The sequence below is a fragment of the Melospiza georgiana genome, chromosome 2, assembly GCF_028018845.1.
Source record: "Melospiza georgiana isolate bMelGeo1 chromosome 2, bMelGeo1.pri, whole genome shotgun sequence".
Classification (NCBI taxonomy): Eukaryota; Metazoa; Chordata; class Aves; order Passeriformes; family Passerellidae; genus Melospiza; species Melospiza georgiana.
This window is the reverse complement of record NC_080431.1, coordinates 67669049-67688746: the sequence shown is the minus strand read 5'-3', so window position 1 is coordinate 67688746 and position 19698 is coordinate 67669049. Positions and strand designations below refer to the sequence as shown.

General features: G+C 37.1%; 2 protein-coding genes across 2 annotated transcripts in view; one reads left to right on the top strand and one right to left on the bottom strand.

The window, feature by feature from the left end:
- Nucleotides 1-4194: 4194 nt before the first annotated feature.
- ANGPTL5 (angiopoietin like 5) lies at nucleotides 4195-15961 on the bottom strand. Its single transcript, XM_058018826.1, has 8 exons — nucleotides 15860-15961; nucleotides 14006-14153; nucleotides 12922-13025; nucleotides 12451-12544; nucleotides 11592-11692; nucleotides 7171-7291; nucleotides 5575-5760; nucleotides 4195-4514 (listed from the first exon to the last, which is right to left on the bottom strand). The coding sequence occupies exons 1-8, from the start codon at nucleotides 15959-15961 to the stop codon at nucleotides 4195-4197; spliced, it is 1176 nt and encodes a 391-aa protein (XP_057874809.1).
- Nucleotides 15962-19448: 3487 nt separating this feature from the next.
- Nucleotides 19449-19698, top strand: part of CEP126 (centrosomal protein 126) — a 34453-nt gene continuing 34203 nt past the window's right edge. The window contains exon 1 of the mRNA XM_058018685.1: nucleotides 19449-19543. Within this exon, the coding sequence (XP_057874668.1) occupies nucleotides 19449-19543 (95 nt within the window). The remainder of the gene's footprint in view (nucleotides 19544-19698) is intronic.

Genomic DNA, 19698 nt, shown 5'->3' with positions numbered 1-19698 from the left:
GCTTTTCTGTGTAAAGATTCATTGCCATGAGCCCGTCTTCTCTAGAGCTAAATATAAAATCCCCCCTAAACCACTGCACAGCACTGTACAGAGTGAATAATGAAAACCAGAGCACATGGAAACCCTGATGGGCATTGCTCTGAGGGTTTTCTCATGGAGAGCAAACACCAGTGACTGCAGTTAGGGGCTGCAAAGAGAACACACAACAGGCTGTGCCTCCTGACACCCCATGCATCCTGGGCAGATGCACTTCAGGGAAGTCACATGCGACATCACTGCTGGAGGAGACTGTAGGCAAAATACACTCAGAAAAAGGGAAGGGGAAGGGAAGGGAAGGGAAGGGAAGGGAAGGGAAGGGAAGGGAAGGGAAGGGAAGGGAAGGGAAGGGAAGGGAAGGGAAGGGAAGGGAAGGGAAGGGAAGGGAAGGGAAGGGAAGGGAAGGGAAGGGAAGGGAAGGGAAGGGAAGGGAAGGGAAGGGAAGGGAAGGGAAGGGAAGGGAAGGGAAGGGAAGGGAAGGGAAGGGCCCGAGAGCGCGGCGCGCCCGGCGCTTTGGCGCCCCCTAGCGGCTGCCCCGAGCTCCGCCGGGTTTGGAACCTCGTGGGATTCAGGCCCTTGGCAGCGGACGAGAGGCCTGGAAAAACGCTCTCAGTTCTGGAAGGTTTTTATAGCAAAGCTTTACTGGACTCAAAGCTGAGCCTGTTTTTTGCTTCTGAAGGCTTTTTTTTTTTGTTAGACAGCCTCGCCGGTGAGCCCCCTGACAAAGATAGCCTGCCACAAGCACAAAACCCAAAACTGTTGGATTAGATGAGCCTGGGGAAAAGCTGAGGCACGGGAGGATAACACATGGAAAATATATGGTTGTGAGCCCCTTTGATACGGGCATTAGCAGCCTTCTGTCTCACTGAGAATTGCACTGGAAGTACATACCTGGGTTTGTCTGCTCATGTGTGATTTCTACACACACAGACACATGCACAGCTAAAAATTGAAATGATGGAGCAAAAAAGCTTTCTGTAATTAAAGGACCATTCCCTTCTATACTTGTATTATATCTTTGTACAATTCTGAATAGTACAGTATCATTTCCACTGTTCTGTATAAGAAATATTCATTAGAGCATAATGTAAAGTAGCAACTTAACTCCTGGTTGGTGAATATAGAACATGTCAGCAAAATCTGTGTCCACTGAAAGCCATAGATGCCTTTCTCTCCTCAATGTTAACTCATTTTACAATGAGCTGCTAAATGAAGTGCATCCTGTCTTTATAGATCAGAACACCTGGCAGATCAATATCCAGCCTGGAAATGGGTGTGCAGGTTTCCAGTATCCCTTCTGTAAATAACTTAAATTCTCTATACAGCCACACCAACAGAAATCCCACAAATACCATGCCCAGGGATTGTCTCTGCTGGCTTCTGGTTTGGGAATGGGACAATACAGGGCATACTTCAGAGGGAGACATGCCAAACAAAATTAAAGTCACCAGAAAGGTTCCTTGTGACCAGAATGGTCAAATAACTAGACAATTTGGGTTCACCAAACCAAGATTTACAAATTGAAGACATACTCCTGGAAAAAGAAAACAAAAGAAGTGCAGTTTTGTAGCATCAGAGATTACATGTCTTTAAATGGCAAATTCTTACAGTTTGAAGTATCATTCCTGGAGTAGATATTAAGTGCAGTTAAACCAAGGTACTCTTTATCTGAAACACTCAATTGGTTTCTCTTAATATGCTATAACCTACACCCTACATGTCCCCTTATATTATAGTTGAAACAAGACTATTTGGGAAATAACCAACTGATTACCAGTCCTAAATATGGCCACACAAGTCTTATGCTATCTTATGACAGTTTGGAGCCACCAGCTGCAAATATGAAACATAGGCCCCAGAAAAAGTTTAATGTCTTGAAATTTCTCTGTGTTTAACTAAAAAATTGATTTGTTTTCCCTTTTTTTATTCTTACTTGGGAGGAAATGGAATGAACCTTTGAAGACAATAACCATCCATCACATGGAAAATGTTCTCTTTTCATTGCTGTATTTTAGATATGCACCAGGAAGCTGTCAACTAATCTCTATCACTCTGATTTTCTAGGCATACTCTACATTTTAGAACAATGTCTATTTGCAAGAATTATTCTTTAATTATCTTTTCAAGTCCATCTCCTTTAAGATTTGTTGTTGCCAGCTAATCTAGCCAATGCTGACAATGGGGAGATTAAACCTCATAATTGAATGTGGCAATATCTGCCAGCACAAGTCTGCAATCTTCATTTGCTACCCTTCTTTTTAAGCAGGAATTCTAATTAAGCCAAAAGCAGCCTCAGGGTGTCAGTAGAATATAGCTATATACATCCAAAGTACCTGCTTAGACTCCTGCTCACAGGCTCAGATCTGGTTGTCAGAACAGAGGCCACACCATCAAATTTGAGGCTTTCATTAAAGCCATTGCACTTCCATGAAATTTACCCCCTGGCACTCTCCAGTAGGATTCTTGTGCCACAGGCTGAGGACTCTTTCTGACATAGGAGCCCTAATACAGTGACAATATCCAGGCTTGCAGCCAGAATTAATACTGCTCCAGTGCTTGTTAATCTTAGTGCAGAAGCTCTCTCATTTAAGCATCTACCTTTATAAGTCTGCTGGGTCCAGGCTGCCGTTCAAAGCAGCTGCATTCCTGAAAAGGGTGGTGTGAGGGCAGGCTGAAGAGAGTGTGCAGACAATCTCTTCACCTTTAATTTCAAATACTCCAGTGTCTGACAAAAACAAACTCCCACTGCGCTCAGAGAATTCAGGCTCCCCTAAGAGCAGGACCTATACCATTTCTCACAATGCCTCTACAAGGCCTGTGGTATTTTTCCTCAAGCTACTTCCTACCATGCTTCTCCTGTAAGCCTTCCCATAAGGACAGTCCTCAGTTTCTCTCTAGCAGAGAGGAAACCTGCTTTTAGCAACTTTTTACCTCCAACTGTTAAAGGCTAGCCAAATATGCAACAAAAGAGGAATTTTTTCTCACCCTTAACTGTGTAACATACCCTATTAAAAGCTTCGTTTTCTCCTATGGCTACATAAATCTTTGGGAAGAAGCCCTAAATCGTGGTGGTTCTGAATTGATGATGGCTTCTGCTCACTGGTTTTATGCTTGGTTAAAATAAAAAACAGCAAAGAGAAAATTCATGGAGTTTTTAACTATTTTCATTCCACATGATATTACAGAGTTGGTCTGCTGAAACTGAAGCAAAGATGAGAAATACCATGCCTAGCTACAGATTTGATGCTAGGTTCCAGAAACACTGTACTGACAATATTCACATTTTTTTGATATTTTTCTATTTTTACTGAACAGAAATTCAAAGAATTCACAATCCTTAGTTTTAAATGTGTTTACACAACTTAAGTTGGTTTTATTCATTAACAAATGATCGCTCACAAAGTGAAAGCCACTAAGAATGAAAAACATAAGATCAGACCATATATCCAAAAATTAAAACTGCACAGGTTATATGTAAAGATATGTTTTCTTTGAAAAAAAGTTTTAATTTGTAGTCAATTGTGAAATAGATAATGGTAGAATCAAAATTGTATTATGAAATACATTGACTGTGAAAATGAAATATAAAATTGGTCATATTTCTTGAATGTCACTATCAACCTTACGTGTATAAAAATCAGGCCCTTATGGTATACAAAACCTTATTTATACATTGAAACAATTGTTATCTTGCCTGATAAGGAATATAGAAAGAAAAGCTGATGCTGAAAATTTAACTTAAGATGAAGTATTTTTCCAAAATATTAGTATGAAAATCGCAGGTACATGTTTTTTTCTTTAAATAAAATTCGCTGAAACGTCTTGCATAGAAAGAGCACATTCAAAAGTCAGCATTACACTTCTTTTTATATTTTTTTCTGCTGGTTCTGAGATTTTTTAAGAGGCAGTTGAATAAAAGCTGACAAACACTCAGCTTAATCCTTTTTCTGAAAACCCAGTTCTTCTTAGGACCTTCTTTCTCAAGCTGGAACACTATGAATGCTGACATTTCATAATAAAAATTAATAACTATATTATAGAAATATCTAACAAAGTTTTAAGACTGAACCATTCAAGTGAAGATGAAAGGTATTTATGATTGTAGTGATACATCATTCCACATAAGTGCAAAGAGAGATATATTTCTATTTTCATATGTTAATGGAAATATGGATAATTGGTTCTCCGAATTTTCATTGAAACTGATTTAATTTTGACTGGCTTTTTGTTCATTGTCCACGTATCCCAGTGAATGCCAGTTGCAAGGAATCTCCCTCTGTAGCGATGAACACCATTAAGATTTGCAAGGCCACACTTGCTGAACCACCATCCCGTGTTGTCACTGAAGTTACTGCAGCTCTTTACTGGCTGTCCTTTAATAGTGCACATTGGCCTGCATCCATCATTATCAACATCAAACGTGCTGAAAGGCATGGAATTTTGGTTATCTTCTCTTCTATATCCTCTAAATGCATCACCTAAGTACAACAGATAAACAAAACGATAAAGTTATTTACGGAGAAATGTTTCTTACTTGATGCACACCCTGCAAACTTTTCCTCTGAATTTATTATAAAAGTGGAATTCTTCAAAAGCAGTTCAAGAGCACCAGCTAATGAGCTGCAAAAGTGCTAAAGATGCAGGGAAAAAAAGAATAAAATACTGAGAAATATGGAAGAAGTTAAAATTCAACGAAATGTCTTCATATTTTCCCTGCTTTTAGCAATGAATGCTGGCTATGAAGGTAAAGGCTTCTGTCTTCCTCAAAGACAGAGAAAGAAGAGATAAAAGTAAACAAAAAGGGTTGCAACTTCAGATTTTCCAGTAACATGCCCAAAGCCCCAGAATGAGTCATGAAACACGATGGAATTGTTGAAACACAAAGGTCAGTTATTACTGTCTCTGTTGTCTTACTAGAGAAGTTACTGAAGAAATAGTATTTTTCACAAATACAGACTAAAGCACTAACACTTTTAGAGATTAACTATTTCATTGATAATAATGACCATTCTTGCATAACACAGAAAAAAGCAGTAAGACATGATGCAATGCTTAATGCAAATCTTTGCACACTTAGTGTATTAATGCTATTAAAGGAGGTCTGGAATTAATTTGTGTCTATGCATCACCCAGCAACTATTACACACTGTAGGACAGCCTTGTTCCGCTCAGTTTCTTTCTCTATCCTTTGTACATGACTATCTGGGCACTTCTGAATTATCCAAAGCATCAGGAAGACTGCCAGTAACATCTGTGATGAGATAAAGGGCATCTAAATAATTGAACCATTAGGTAAATAAACACTAACACCCACAAAATCCCTTATTTATTTTATATATATATCTCATTCAATTTTATATTTTTTTTTATTACAGGCATAATAGATCACCATATAATTAAAATTTTATCTGCATAAATGTTCATTATATACCAGAGAAAAACACATTAGAAATAAAATTTTTGAAGTTAATTATTATTCTTTTATTCATTTTTTCATGTTAAACTACCTTTAAATACTTCTAGGAAGGAAGTTCTTACCAGCATTTCCTGAATAATGCCCCAAATGGATCTTAAAATAACATGATTCATCCTCTATCCAAAATCCATCATATGAGGCATAGGCATGCTTGTCATTTTCTGATTCCAAATCCACATAAAGACTGAAATGAGTGGCCTTTTGATTTACGATGTCAAAAATCTTCCTCAGTCCAAGCCAAAATTCTCCTTGAAGAGAAATATAATATATAGTCTAGAAATGGAAACTGTCGCAGACATTTTTTCATAGAAATCTTTCTTTGGGACTTGTTCGTCTTCTGGGAAGCTAAGGCCCCAGAAAGAGAATGTAAACAATGATTATCAGCTGCTGTGAAATGCAATAGGATGCACCTGTGATTGGTTCATGTTCCATGTGTACAGTTGAGGGCCAATCACAGGAGCAAGCTCGGGAAAGATTCCCTGGACACAGAACTTTGTTATGGATTCTATTCTATTCCATTCTTAGCTTAGCAAGCCTCTGCAACTTCTCTCCTTATTTTTTTTTAGTATAGTCATAATGCATCATATATCATATATCAATAAATCCAGCCTTTGATCAAGAAACAAGATTCTCATCCTTCTCTCACCCCAGTGACCTCCTCAGGTCGCTGTAATAGGAAACTGTAAAAGAAAAAGTCATTGTTTCTGTTTTTTTACTTTCCTTCCTGAAGCAAATGTAATACAAGTTGCATGATATGCTATATTCCTTTGAAAGACTAATGAAGGAACAGAGTAATCTTCCCATTTCCTTAGGAAATCCCTAAGAAAACCCATGTGTGCATCATGGTTTTTTTCTCTCTGATATTTTTTTAGAAAATTGTCCAGATGATAGATTTCAAATATTTGTCTGCAATTTATCCTAGAAGACCACAAAAACTGGATATGCTAAAGATCCACTTGCATGAACAGAACTCAGTATCACTCCTAAGGGCAATACAGAGAAATGATAAATGTTAGCATTCTATGAAATGCAAAAAAAAAAAGCCAGCAAACCCTATTGTCAAAATTTAAACTCTGTTCTCAGGATTTGCTGCCTCCATAAATCACAAATGTAGCCTCATATGAGCTGCACTTCTTTGTACAGAAAAGCTGCATGCTTCCATTGCAATCCCAGATAAGCTTCTGAAAAAGCAAATGGGTTTAGTCTGGCAGGATTAAAGGTGGCAATAAAAAATTAATATCACAGTTGTGTTGGTATAGGGTACTGAAATATTTCCATTGTTAATAACTTTGCATGCCCTATGGTGAAATATTATTGATTTTTCTCTACTCTAAGGAAATGAGTGATTCAAACCAACAAAGGCACTCTTTTTTTAATCTGAAAAGAGAAGAAATACAATCTATTATTTCAAGCAGAAAATATATTATTTTAAACACTCTTGTAAGACTGCAATAACTAAAGACTCTAGTGGGGTAATAGTCATTATCAGGAAGATCACACAACAGATTTGATTTTAAAAATCCTTAAGTAAAAACAAGACTTTTAAGAAACAAGAACTTCATACTGCCAAAACTACCACGCAATTTAGTGGAATTAGCTCACATAAAAGCATGAGAAATGTGGGATCCAAAGCACTTTAGAGTATTTAAAATTAATACCAGTAAGGTCACCAAATCCATCCAGATATTCAGACCATGTTCTCTGAAACTGAACAATTCCATCAGTTCTTTTCTGAATCACAGTCCATCCACCTCCTCGAAAATCCATGTCACACAAAACCTAAAATAAACATAGGCATGATTAAGCATTCTTGAAGCAGTTTTTATGAAAAACACATTTTAATTAAATAAAGGTGGACTATTCAGAGTTTTGCTAAGTAACATTTTTTTCAAATATCCTTTAAAAAAAGCCCTAAGAAAATAAAAAAATAAAGCTGCGGTATTTTCTTATATGTTCTTGTTGAACTGTTTGATTTGGATATTTCTTCAACCAGTAGAAACTGCTGTGTGTAACAGTCTGCTCATAACAAATATAATAAATAAGCTTTGATAAATGTCACTGTAACATTTATAGCATGAAAGGGAAGCAACTTGCAATGTCATGTATTAATCAGGCAGCATATCATTGATACAGGTAGCAACACCAAATAAACTTTTATTGCAGCAAAGCAAAATAAACACAACTTCTTGTATGTTCTCTGTCACCACCACGCCTTCTTCCAGAGAATGTGTTTGTGGTGCCTGGGAAATTTAGAGCCTTTAATAAGGGTGAGGAAATGGAAAACAGTGATAGCAATAACCCAGCATACAACAATAATTTGCAGCAGCAAAAACCTCTACATAAGAAGTGGCCCCGATCCAGGGAAATCCCAATGTGAACATATAACTGCCTGCAACTGCGCAGAACCACTGCATACATAAGATCAACTCTCAAATTTATGAGTCTTTAGGAGTCTTTGCTAAAATTTGTGCCCAGCAGTATGTCAAATGGCAATGGTCCAGCTGCCATCTGCTCTGCTTTGGAATATCACATTATGTGGCACGTTTTCTCCTCAGCCCATCTAACTTAAGATTTGTAATTGACTTTCCTAAGTATATCTGCAGTGCCAAATCTTGATCAGTTCTAACTGGGATTACAAAGTCTGGAAATCTAATTTAGAAAGAGCATATTGCACATTTATACACTGCACTCCCTAAGTTATTCAATGCAGTTCTAAGGGATAGTATCCATAATTAATGTTTGAAAACAGGGGCTCATTTTTGTCTCCAAAGGTGATGAATATCAGAATTAACCTGGAAAATGCTTATAGGTAGTGAGCCAGTAAGCTTCTTGTGGTAACAAAAGTAAGTTCAGAACATAATATTGGCTGTGATAACACTAAGCCGATGCACAAGTGATGGAATAAAGTATGAAATATTTTTGACGTTACAAAAAATGTACAAAAGGAAACAAAATTAAACATGTTTCAGAAAAGAGAGATTTGCAGTCTTAGCCAGCTGATAAAAGTGAAACTAGGTGTAAGTCAGTTTAACTCTCAAAAAAATTTGTGTCAGACTGAGCATTATATGTTGCACCTCCATTGCCTGTAGTAGCCAGATATTTTTCAGGAAACCAGATTTGCTCCTTAGCAGGAAAATATCAACATTATAGTTAGAGCCTCTGTGATTTAACAGTGTCTTCTCAATGAATGACAAGAAATCAACAGGAAGAGCTGCAATTTGATCTAATACACCCCGAAGGATCTTGGACCTTCAAGTAAGATACTTCAGGCAATTCCTGCAAAACAAATACTAAATGAATCCTACTAAGATTTTTGTGCATGAAAAAAGAATTGTGACCTTTATTCTCTGGAGAGTCACATGCTTATTTCAGTCACCCAAGGAGGATAGAACTGGAATAAAAAGAAATACAGAAGATTCCAAAATGAATATTAAGATGAAAATACCTAAACCTCATTCAAAATAATACCATTGCCTCACCCACTGTCTTGAGTAGATAATTGCATGCTTGGCTACTCCTCTGATTATGAGTCAGAAATACTATGAGGATCCCACTTGGTCATAACATCAATCTTTGGTCCAATATAAATCAGTGTGAGTGTTGATAATTCACAGAAGGAGGGGATGTGGTTCTACATGACAGGCCATCAGCCAGTTAGATACAGCACCAATACATACACCAGCTAAATAAAAATATTAGATAGATACAGAAAAACACAGTTATAGCTGTGTAGTTTTCTTAATGCCTTATGGAAATTGTAAAGCCTTATAATAGTTAATCTGCTTTACAGTTTGCTCTGTCTCATATCATGAAAGGTATGAAGGGCATGATTGTGCCAGGTACAAGCTAAATTAAATTAGAAGGAGGACACTTCTACTGAATATTTCTTCCCTTTCCACCTGCAGCGTGTATAAGAGGTATATTCTAAACAATTGTTTAGTTTGTCTGATTCAGCTGAGAAATATCATTGATCTAAATTTACTGATTGAAAAATGTATCAGAAATTGGTCATGGTTCATTTTTCCAAAAGTAAAATTGGTTTTAATCATCTCATTAATAAATGCTCAGGAAAAAGCCTAGTTGAGAGTAACTTTCTGAGGTGACAGAAACCTGCCACTACCACTAAAGCTAGGTATTTTTATTGCTCCTGGCATCTGGAGTTCAATTAGCCCAAATTAAGCATAAAAAATCTATACTCACTTTTGGAAACATGAGGTATCAAACATGAAAAATAAGAATGGGATCACATTTTCTAAATAGTTTTCATTTAACTGATATCTTTATGCATATTATTCTAAGCACATTTTCATTTAGGTTCCATTGCATAAAAATACATTTTATTGCTGCAAAGGTCTTCATTGATATAAATTGTTTCATGTTGGGTTTTTTTTCTTGTTTTCTAGTTTCTTACTATGGTTTTCTACCTCTGTATTTTTTATTATTTTGCTGGTCTGCAGAACATTTAGAACTCTTGGTTATTAGCCTCTAAAAGATGCTTTATAATTTCTTGTTTATATTCAAATATCTTGATATTTTTGTCTATCTACCATTTCTCTTGTATTCTTTTTATGCTTCAACACATGAAAGAATGCACATTAAGTAGTTTTCCTTAAAACAACATTCTTTATGGAACACATATTTTAGAAATTTTTTCTCTGAGAGCTTTTTGGCACTGTCTTTCAAGTTCTGTACAACATTTACCAGACAAGAAATGAGACACTCATGACTGCAAACATTCTTCTCATTATTTATTGTTACCTTGTTCTTTTAATCAAATTGCTATGATTTTTATTTTCTATTTCTGGAATTACCTTCAATCCAGAAGAAATTATTAAACAGATGCAATTTTTGCTATAGTTGCATTTTGCTCATACTACAAATATGGTTGTTCTGTGAACACTGCAACGTCTTTGCCTTTCTTTTACATGGAAGGGACTTACTGATGAGTTACAGATCTTATTCCTGAGCCCCCAGCATTGTATGGAGAGAATGACAGGTTTTTATATCAAAGGTTGCAGTATCAAGTTCATATTTTTCTTTTGAGATGCCAGCATAAATCTGAAACCTTTTCTTAACCAGTTTAAGCTCCTTTTTGGAGGATTTTGAAGGGCTCCACTTGGCTAGAGATAAAGGGATTCATTCTTCCTTTGTTACATATAAAGGAACACTATGAAGATAGATATTAAACTTTGCTAGTTATTGCTTGGCTTAAATTCCTTGTTTTTTTTCAAAAAATAATGATCTCGACCTGTATGGCAAAGTTGAAGGTTTGAAAGTGCCATGTCTACCTTTCTACTATGCATAAGTCCTTCTCTAAATAGAACAGCCTGAAATGGAAATAAACACATAAAACAAAATATTCCTTGTGTTTGCAAGGATCTTAATATTCCTAGTCTGAGGAAATTAACCCAAAATTCCATTCTTCTAGATGAGCACTATTAATCTGAGCAATTACATAAAGTGCAGGCAGTGATAGGAAGCATGATTGCTGCAGGTTTTTTTAGGGATATATCCTTGTCTTAGGAATATAAATCCTGCAAACTGGATAGGAAAACCACAATTTTAGATCCCCCTGTGCCTCAAGACTGGATTATAATGATACTCATACAGACAAGGTTTCTATTCCTCAAACCAACATCTGCACCTACACTTGGATGACTCTGCGTCCATGTAGTCCCATCACAAGGGAAGGCAACGTTATACAGCCAAATCACTCAAAATCTAAATGTCCTGTCTTAAAAGCCAAATGGGTCAGTCAATTGCTCTTCAGTTTTCCATCTCTAAAACAGCAAAGAACAGCTCTTCTCCATATCCAAAAGATGTGCTGGTAAACACCTTGGGTTTTCCTCTTCGGTATTTTTCACTGCATATGAAAACTGACAATGGACTCTTATGACAGAGAATAAGTTTCTTTGTAGAAAATAAGAAACTTGTCAAAATTATAGTAAAAGCAGGCATGTGCAGATGATTTAATACATTTTTCATTCATCTGTTGAAGAATTGTCATGGGAAACACTTTATTAAAAATATTCTAAATGTATATTCTCAAGCAAATTATGACTAATAATAAATTTATTACCTCAAAAGGATAATTTGATCCTTCTGGATGGATAATGTACAAACCACTTGGAGTTTTTGAAACTGAACCAACAGTATCTTTAATATGAGTGCAGTCCAAACCTAGACAAAAAAGGTATACAAGGAAGTTCATGAGCAAAATATGTTGTAAAAAACTACAGATTAATACAGGAATACTACTTTTCTTGGTGGCATGAATTATTTAAAATATAATTTTCTTCTTATGCAAACTTTAAAAACATGCTTTGTCATGAATTTATCTTGCAAATTAAAATTCTCTAAACACCATTGAGATTCTAAGTACAAATGACACTGTATTGACAAAGTTCTTTCTAATCTTAATAAATATGACACATACCTATATGAAATTAAAGATTATGTATCTGGGTCCATTTACGGATTTTTTTTTATTTTATTTATAACACCTGGACCGTGAAAAAGATATATTTTCTGAGAAATGAAGTCTTTTTCCTACAGATATTTATATTTATACTTGTAAAAGCTTTCCATCTTAAAGTATACATGACAAACATTCCATTTGAAGAAGGATACTGCAGATGCAGAGCAAAAGAATGTGCCATTCAGCAGCCTCAGATCACTTACTAGCTAATAATCATACTTGGTATTTTTCATAAAAATCAGCATTCTAAATAGGATGCCCAGAGTTGTCAGTTGCAAATGATTTAAAGCAGTATTTATGATAACATTTTTAAACAGTTTATTACGTTTCCAAAGTTAATATTTTACTAGCACAGGATAAATGTCAATGTACAATTGCTTACCTTTGTTTTAATTAGCTCCTTTTCAAGATACAAAGATAAAAAGAGAAGGTGCCAAGCCTACATCTGAAAAATACTTACCATGAGATTGAACTACTTTATAAGGAAGTGGATCCAGATGCTTTCTCAAAATTACTGTGTTCAAAAGAACAAGTTTGTTCATAAGTTCATTTACCTGCAAATTCAAATAAAAGATCTTTAATTAGGTTGCAATGAGAAATTTTACATTCTAAAGATTTTTTTTTCTGACTCCTAATAAAAATAATCTGAAGTTAATTTTTGTGATGTGTAGTAATTTGTACTAATGTGAAGTAATGGCCCTCCACTTTCCCTACTGCAATGTATGACATTGTTGTGAAATGGGGTGCTTACCACTCCTCGTAGAAAGGGAAATCACACCTACCAGAGGTACAAGGACTGGTGATAAAACACTCTAATCCTACTGGTTTAATGACAGTTTAATGGTTTAATGAGCCCTTTTTTTCCTCAGAAAGACAACACCTGCTGTGAGAAATAACAAATACAAATCTTTATAATAAAGGAAAAAGGTACCTGATTAGAAAGGTAATCCAGCGAAGACTGTTGATCATCCATCATGTCTCTTACCAGCTTTTTTGTACTTCTGGCATATTCAGCAAGAGAGTTCTGCAAATTTCCTTCAGAAAGAAATATGTTCATCCACTTTGTTTTCATAACTCTAGAGATATTCTTGACTAAATGACAATATACTTATTTATGACATCTAAATGAATACTGAAGGTGTTTTACCTTACAGAACCTAAAAGTGAAAGGAAAGCAATACAGAGACCACAGATTAAAGCCAAAGGTGCTGAAAACTTCAGACTTTCTTGTTGCAGTACAGACATCTTAAGAAGTGATGGATCTTCTCATGTTTTGAAGAATAAATTAATCTTATCCTTAGATAAACTGGACAACCAGTTAATGGATATCACAGAAATATAAATGCATATGATAAAAGACAGATATAAATAAGGCTTCTTGTCACCTTACATTTGCTCATTCATTGTACTACTCCTGGTTTTTGCTCTGATGCTAAAAATCACGATCATCATCATAATGGCATATTATAATAATATATATTTTGAAATCATATGTGAAAACCAAGAATTTGCACAATTATTTTCAGAGACTGACCGTATAATTTGTTGTGTAGTTTGTCAAGCTAGTACATAGAGAATATCCTGTGTAAGCCTCCATAAAAGTAAGGTGAAGTACACATTTCTCCCATGTAACTGACTAATGAATTAATTACCTCCCACTTACACCTCCACACCCAGCTATGATGTTTAAATGAGCAACAGATATCCTCCTCTTCCTCTCTAATTGAGTGAGATACTGACATTCAGAGCATAGCAGATCTAGGTGGGTTGTGTGGCTGCTTGGATTTGCCTGTCTGCACCAATGATTATACTTTGTCACACCAGCTGCATCCCTAAAACAGGGTACCCCAGATTTTCTGGACAACACACAGTTTGGGCAGCAGGGTCACAAGGCTGTCACGTGTGCTCAAGAAGATTAAAAACTAAATTTGCACAGCATAGCGTAGCAGAGGAGAGGATTGCATAGCATGGCACTGCACAGCTCATCACTGAAAGTATTCTTTATGAATACATACTGCACATGTAATGTTTGTCCCCTCGTAAAATTTTAGCTTGAGCATCACATGGTACAAGGCATTGTTCTTTTTGTTTTGAAATATCTGCAGATTTATTTTTCTCTTCTGCCTGGAGTGGTTCCTCCACAGCTCCAACATTCCTTGTGTCCTGTTGTACCAAACAATGGAGGGGGAAATAAATTGAACATAAAGCACACATAAAATAGCTCAGTCTGTCAAAATGAAGTATATTGCTTCACAGAACTTCTTTCAAAACCTGTTTTTTAAAAGCTTTATCAAGCAGTAATTGACAGAGCTGAGACCAAAACTGATTAGATGTTCTCTGCTTAGCCATACCTCACAAGAAAAAAGTAGTGTCAGAGATAAAGAATAACCTCTATATATTAAAAAAATACCACCACCATTTCTGGTGAGGTATTCTACTTGTAAGCACTGTAAGTGGGAGGCAAGAACCTGCAAATCCTGCATTTTAGGAATCACCACATCCAACAGGCATCTCAAATGCTAATGAACTTATTTTCACTGGAAAGGAGCAGACTTTTGGATTTACCAGATATTAACAAAGTACTTTTACTCTTTAAAATCCCTACATTCATTATTTAGACACTGGTCAAGGAAGTAGTTGCAGAAGTTTTTGACTTATGCACACAAGCAGTCATGAGAAAACTTATGCAACTACTGAGAAGATCTGCAGACCAATTCAGCAGTAAAAGAAATATTTTAAATGTTCTTATAGGAGAAAGAATAAAGGGACAGTATTTATGGGCACACAATTATCTGAAACTGTAACAGTAATAGCATTAGTAAAAGTAGCTCCACCTATTACTGTTATTTTAAAATTGTATATTCATATTTAATAGTTTTTCTTCCATGGTGCCATATGACATAAAATAAGGGAATGCCTCTGAATCATCCCTTAAAGAAATTACTAAAAATAATTTTAAAAATGTGTAATTGTCAAAAGACTAAGCAACATATTTTCATGAGTCTTTGTTTGATGATTTCATCATCTCAGCAAGACATTTGTAGTATGTTCATATATTGTGTTTTCAAATATAAATGGGATCCTTAGAAATGTTAAGATTTTAATGAAAAACAAAAGTTATTTAGACTTGAATACATCTTCATCATAATTGTTCTTTCCTGCTCCAGTTTTCTCTTTCTGCAATTGGTACTACACCAGCAAGCACTGAACAGGGTTTTTTGCTCTTAAAAAGTGAAAGTAAAAATTACAGAAAACTGTTAACAAAGGAATTTAACAAAAAAAGGTTTCTGAATTACTAATATAATTGCTTTTTATAGAAGTAAAAGAATGTGTTTCTTTAATTTTGAAATAAGCACAAAATAAAGAAAGAAAAATTATGCAAGAGTTATAAACAGATCTCTAGAACTTATAAATAGAACACTTGAAAGTATGGCTTGTTCCAGGGCTATCACAGCTACTCACCAGATGTTCAATTAAACGCTGTTAAGCAAATATTTTTAATCAATATTTATCTTTACCAAAAGCCAACATGAAACAAGCAATTAAGTCTGATCTCAGCAATTCAAGCAAGAACTGACTCTGCCAAAACCAATAGTTACTCTGCATTTAAAGTCATGCAGATGAGATTAAAAATATGACATAACAACTGAGCTGTGATACAGGACATTAACTCAAAAATGTTCTAATATATTGAATTCCTACAATTTCAATGTAGTTTCTTTTCTCTATCTGAAAATACCTGATTCTTCTGTATTTTCATATCTATCTTGAATAAAACAATCCATATTTTTAGAACATCTGTCAGTTTTCTGAGAAATCATTCAGTTACATTAATTATCTTATCTGCACAAAGTAACAGAAAATCTTACCTCAGGTGAACAAGGTTCGCCATTATTTATGACAGTCTCTCCTAAACCGAACAAAAAAATATTAAGACAAATAAATGAAGTTACCCTAAAGTGGTGGTTCATCTTTTACTTGAAGAAATGCAAATGTTTTGATGAGTTTCAAATTTCTGTGGAAAGAATTGTACACTATGAAGGCCTGATCTAACTATTTGGGAATGTCTACAGCACAAAGGGCAGCCAACACATCACTCTTTTACTGCCTGGATTTAATAAACCACATTTCAACTGCACAGCAGATTTTATATATTACTACTTGCATCCTGAAGGAAAATTTCTGCTTATCACCTCTACATGACACATCAAACATATATATTTTCATTGTGATAAACTCTGACAGATTTTCTTATATGCTATTTTTGAGCATTTGTGTATATTTGGCATGAGTGTTCTGGGCTACTTGAAAGAAAAATTAGTATTACTTCATGTTTTCAATTTTTTTTCCAAGTTTTTTTTTTTTCATTAAAATTGAAGAGTCTGTATTGCTGTGGTGGTAGTGCACTAGAACAGGCTGTGGAGGCAATTTGGGAATATGTCATCAAAGTGATTTCAAAATACAAAACTGAATAGACATTATTTTAAATTAGTAGTTTGTATTAAATAGAAAATCTTTTACCAGGAGAATAATAGCAGTATTTTGGTCTCACTGGTAGCCCACCCCTTGTAACACAGGTACTGAGACTATCATTCAGTACAATGATTTTTATCCCTGAAAAAAGTCAAAGTATGAGAGAATGGCATGAAAAAGAAGAAAATTAAATGTAGTCCACAGAAGCTTAATTAAAACTATGAGGCCCTTAAGATTTCACTCAATTCCACTACTTTTGTGTCTTAAGACTGGATCTCATAAACTGGATCTGAAAAAAAAGTTCAGAAAGGTCCAACATGTTTAGACAATTTAGACATATTAGAGAATTTAAATAATTTGTAATCTGGCTCAATGTACCACTGGGAAATACACTTTCTAAAGGATCTTCAGAATACACTGTTCAACTGCACCTTACACTGGTAAAAGAAGGCAATGCTCCAAATTTGGCTTGATAATCTCCTCCTCTAGTGGAGTAGTTAATCTCCACCTCTATCTAAAGCTGGAATACACTAGAAATAGCTTTTGCTACTAAGATTTGTTGGGACCAACCAACATTTGTTGGGAGTGAGGATTAATACACTTTTTAATCCAATGTTTTCTTTTAAAATTAATAGCTAAATGGTACTAAGAACCTGTAACTGAGAAGAGTATATTTAACTGCCTGTGAAATTCTGAACAACTTGGCTCTTCTTTATCTCTCAAAATCAAATTTTTATTTTTTTTCTAAAGTACCCCATAGTACATAATAGTTTTCCAATATGATACTTAGTAGTGTTTAATTAGTGCATCAGTTGATGATTTCTCAAGAAAATGCAGGTTGTGATCATTAGTTCAGTCTCAGGAAAAAGGTGAAAATATTTCCATGGCTCTCTATATATCACATTAAAGGCAGTTTTTCTTCCTATTTCTATGTACATCAGTAGGCCAAGTGACAGAATTCAGGAATGGTTAAAACAGTCAGAACATTAACTTCTCCCATGCAGTTGCCTACACAGCTTAGAGAAAAAGTATAGGGCATCAGCAGATTAATCCTCCACTGGGACAAGAAGAAAAGAAAAATATGTTCCTGCAGCAGCACAGCTACGCTCCAGCCTTTAAATAAGACTTGTAATAAATTCAGAATCCATCCCACAAAGTTTTAAGAGCTGATCTTTATCCTTCAATGGAATATCAGTGGCCAGCCCAAAGTAAAGTTTATGAAGCTTCTTTCAAATCAGCTGCCAGAGCAGGACCTTCCATTCTGTAACTACTTAAAATCAGGTTTTTTGCTGCCCCAGAATAACCATACACTTCTCAATTACATGGGCCCCAGCTTGTCACCTTCTTGTCCCACCATCTGAAAGATGTGAGGTTACTCTTGAGGAGATCCAATAACCATAAAGGAGAACTATGAAGATTTAATAAAAAAGTAAACACGAGAAAGACAGAAATATATGTAAACACTGAATAAGTTCTGAATCTCAGAAGGTGTCTTAAGGTGAAGATGCAAGTTGCACTCTATTAGATGAAAAATTTCAGTAAATCTAAGGAAGCTCAAAATCTGTCAGTGGCATGAGTTGACCATGACCTTCAATCTTCATAAATGTGACATGGGCCCAAATTCTGCAGTGTCTCAGCTCTGCCTCAGTTCTGCTTGGGTGACTCAGTTCTCCAACCTGACAAAGCCTTCTATTGCATCCTAAATGAAACAGTGCATTTTATCAGACAAACTGGGATTTTAAATGTGTGTGTAAGTTGAAAAGCACACAGTGATAAATTGACAACCATTTTTCCCCCTTCTGCAACACAACAGAGCAGATGGGGCAAAGAAATGGTGAATTTGGGGTTGATTTTCTGAACTAGAGGTGAAAGACTTCCATTTTAGGGTCATCTTTTCAATGGCAGTAACTAGCATACTGTAAACATTAAACACACTTGGCAACCTGACCACCACTGGTCTTGACTGTAAAATGGTAACAGCAACACCCACTTCCCAAACTGTGCTACAAATACGGGGGAGGGGTCTGTGCAGAAAAGTATTTTACAAATGCAGAGTACTGTTTTTTACCTTCCTAGTCAAAGACACAGAACAGCTGCACACTGAAAAAAAAGGGGAAAAAAAAAAAAAAAGGAAGAATTGGTTTAAGCTCAAATGCACCGGCCAAGAAATGTCTCGCCAGGAAACCACCAAGGCATTTAGCCTGTTGCTGACAGTTCATCCGAGGCAGGGCAATATCCCAAGACTACACACCCTACTTTGCTTTAAAAAAAAAAAAATAAAGAAAAGAAAAAAAAGTTTTGCAGTCTTAAGAACACACTGGGGGAGTTTTTTGTTTTGGTTTGGTTTTTTTTGTAAGTGTTTTTATGGACCTTTTTAATCGTTTTTCTATAATACTCATCATTTTGTGCATCAGCTGCACAAAACATCTTTTGGTGGTTGATGTTGTTGTTATTTCTGCACAAAAGTTGATGGGGTTAACTCCAAGTCTTCAGCAGGCCTGAGAAGCACCGCAGAGCTCTGCAAACCCGCACGTGGTGTTTGCCCAGGAGAACGCGTTCCCTCGGACCCCGTGGGTGTTTGGGGCTTTTAAAAGTTATCCCGCAGTGTTCAGCGCTGCAGAGGAGGGAAAGCCCAGCGAGAGCCAAGCACCGTCCCTGACAGGGCGTCCAGCACTGCTCTCCGGGCCGGGCCCGCGGGGAGAGTGCAGAGCGATTCCCACGCGTGGCTCCCACCGTGGCACGGGCACCGGCGAGGCCCGGCCGGGCCAGGCGGGATCCGGCCCGCCCTCGGGTCCCGGCCCGCCCGGTCCCCTGCGCCAGCCTCGCAGGCAGCAAATGCCGCGGCAGCCGAAGCCTCTGGCCCAGCGCCGCTCCCCGCGCCGCGGCCCCGCCCCGTTGCGAGGGCAGCGGCGTGGCCGGTTGCTACGAGGCCGGGCAGTGGGCGCAGAGCGGCGCGGCGGGGCCCGGCGCTGACTCGGGCGCTGCATGGAGCTCGGCGGGAAGGCCGGCGGGGCGGAGCGGGGGCAGCTCCTCGCCGGGGGGCGGCAGGACCGCGCGGGAGGGCGGCGGAGCGTCCCTGTGTATCCTTCGTGAGGCGGTCCCGGACCGCCGGGCCGGCCGAGCCCTGCGAAGGGGGGCCGGGGCCGCGGCGTTGCGTGGGGCCCGTGTGGGGAAGCGGCGGGGCCGGGGCGGCGATGTCCCAGCCTCCGCCCTGCCCCGCGGTCAGAGACCGCCT

What these genes read in the sequence shown, in the direction of transcription:
- ANGPTL5 (XM_058018826.1), bottom strand. Translation starts at nt 15,961, where the DNA reads ATGAACCACCACTTTAGGGTAACTTCATTTATTTGTCTTAATATTTTT. An exon ending in TAAAGTAGTTCAATCTCATG is followed by an intron (nt 11,693 to 12,450) that starts GTAAGTATTTTT and finishes TTTTTTGTCTAG; the next exon opens with GTTTGGACTGCACTCATATT. An exon ending in TGGATTTGGTGACCTTACTG is followed by an intron (nt 5,761 to 7,170) that starts GTATTAATTTTA and finishes TTTCTCTTCAAG; the next exon opens with GAGAATTTTGGCTTGGACTG.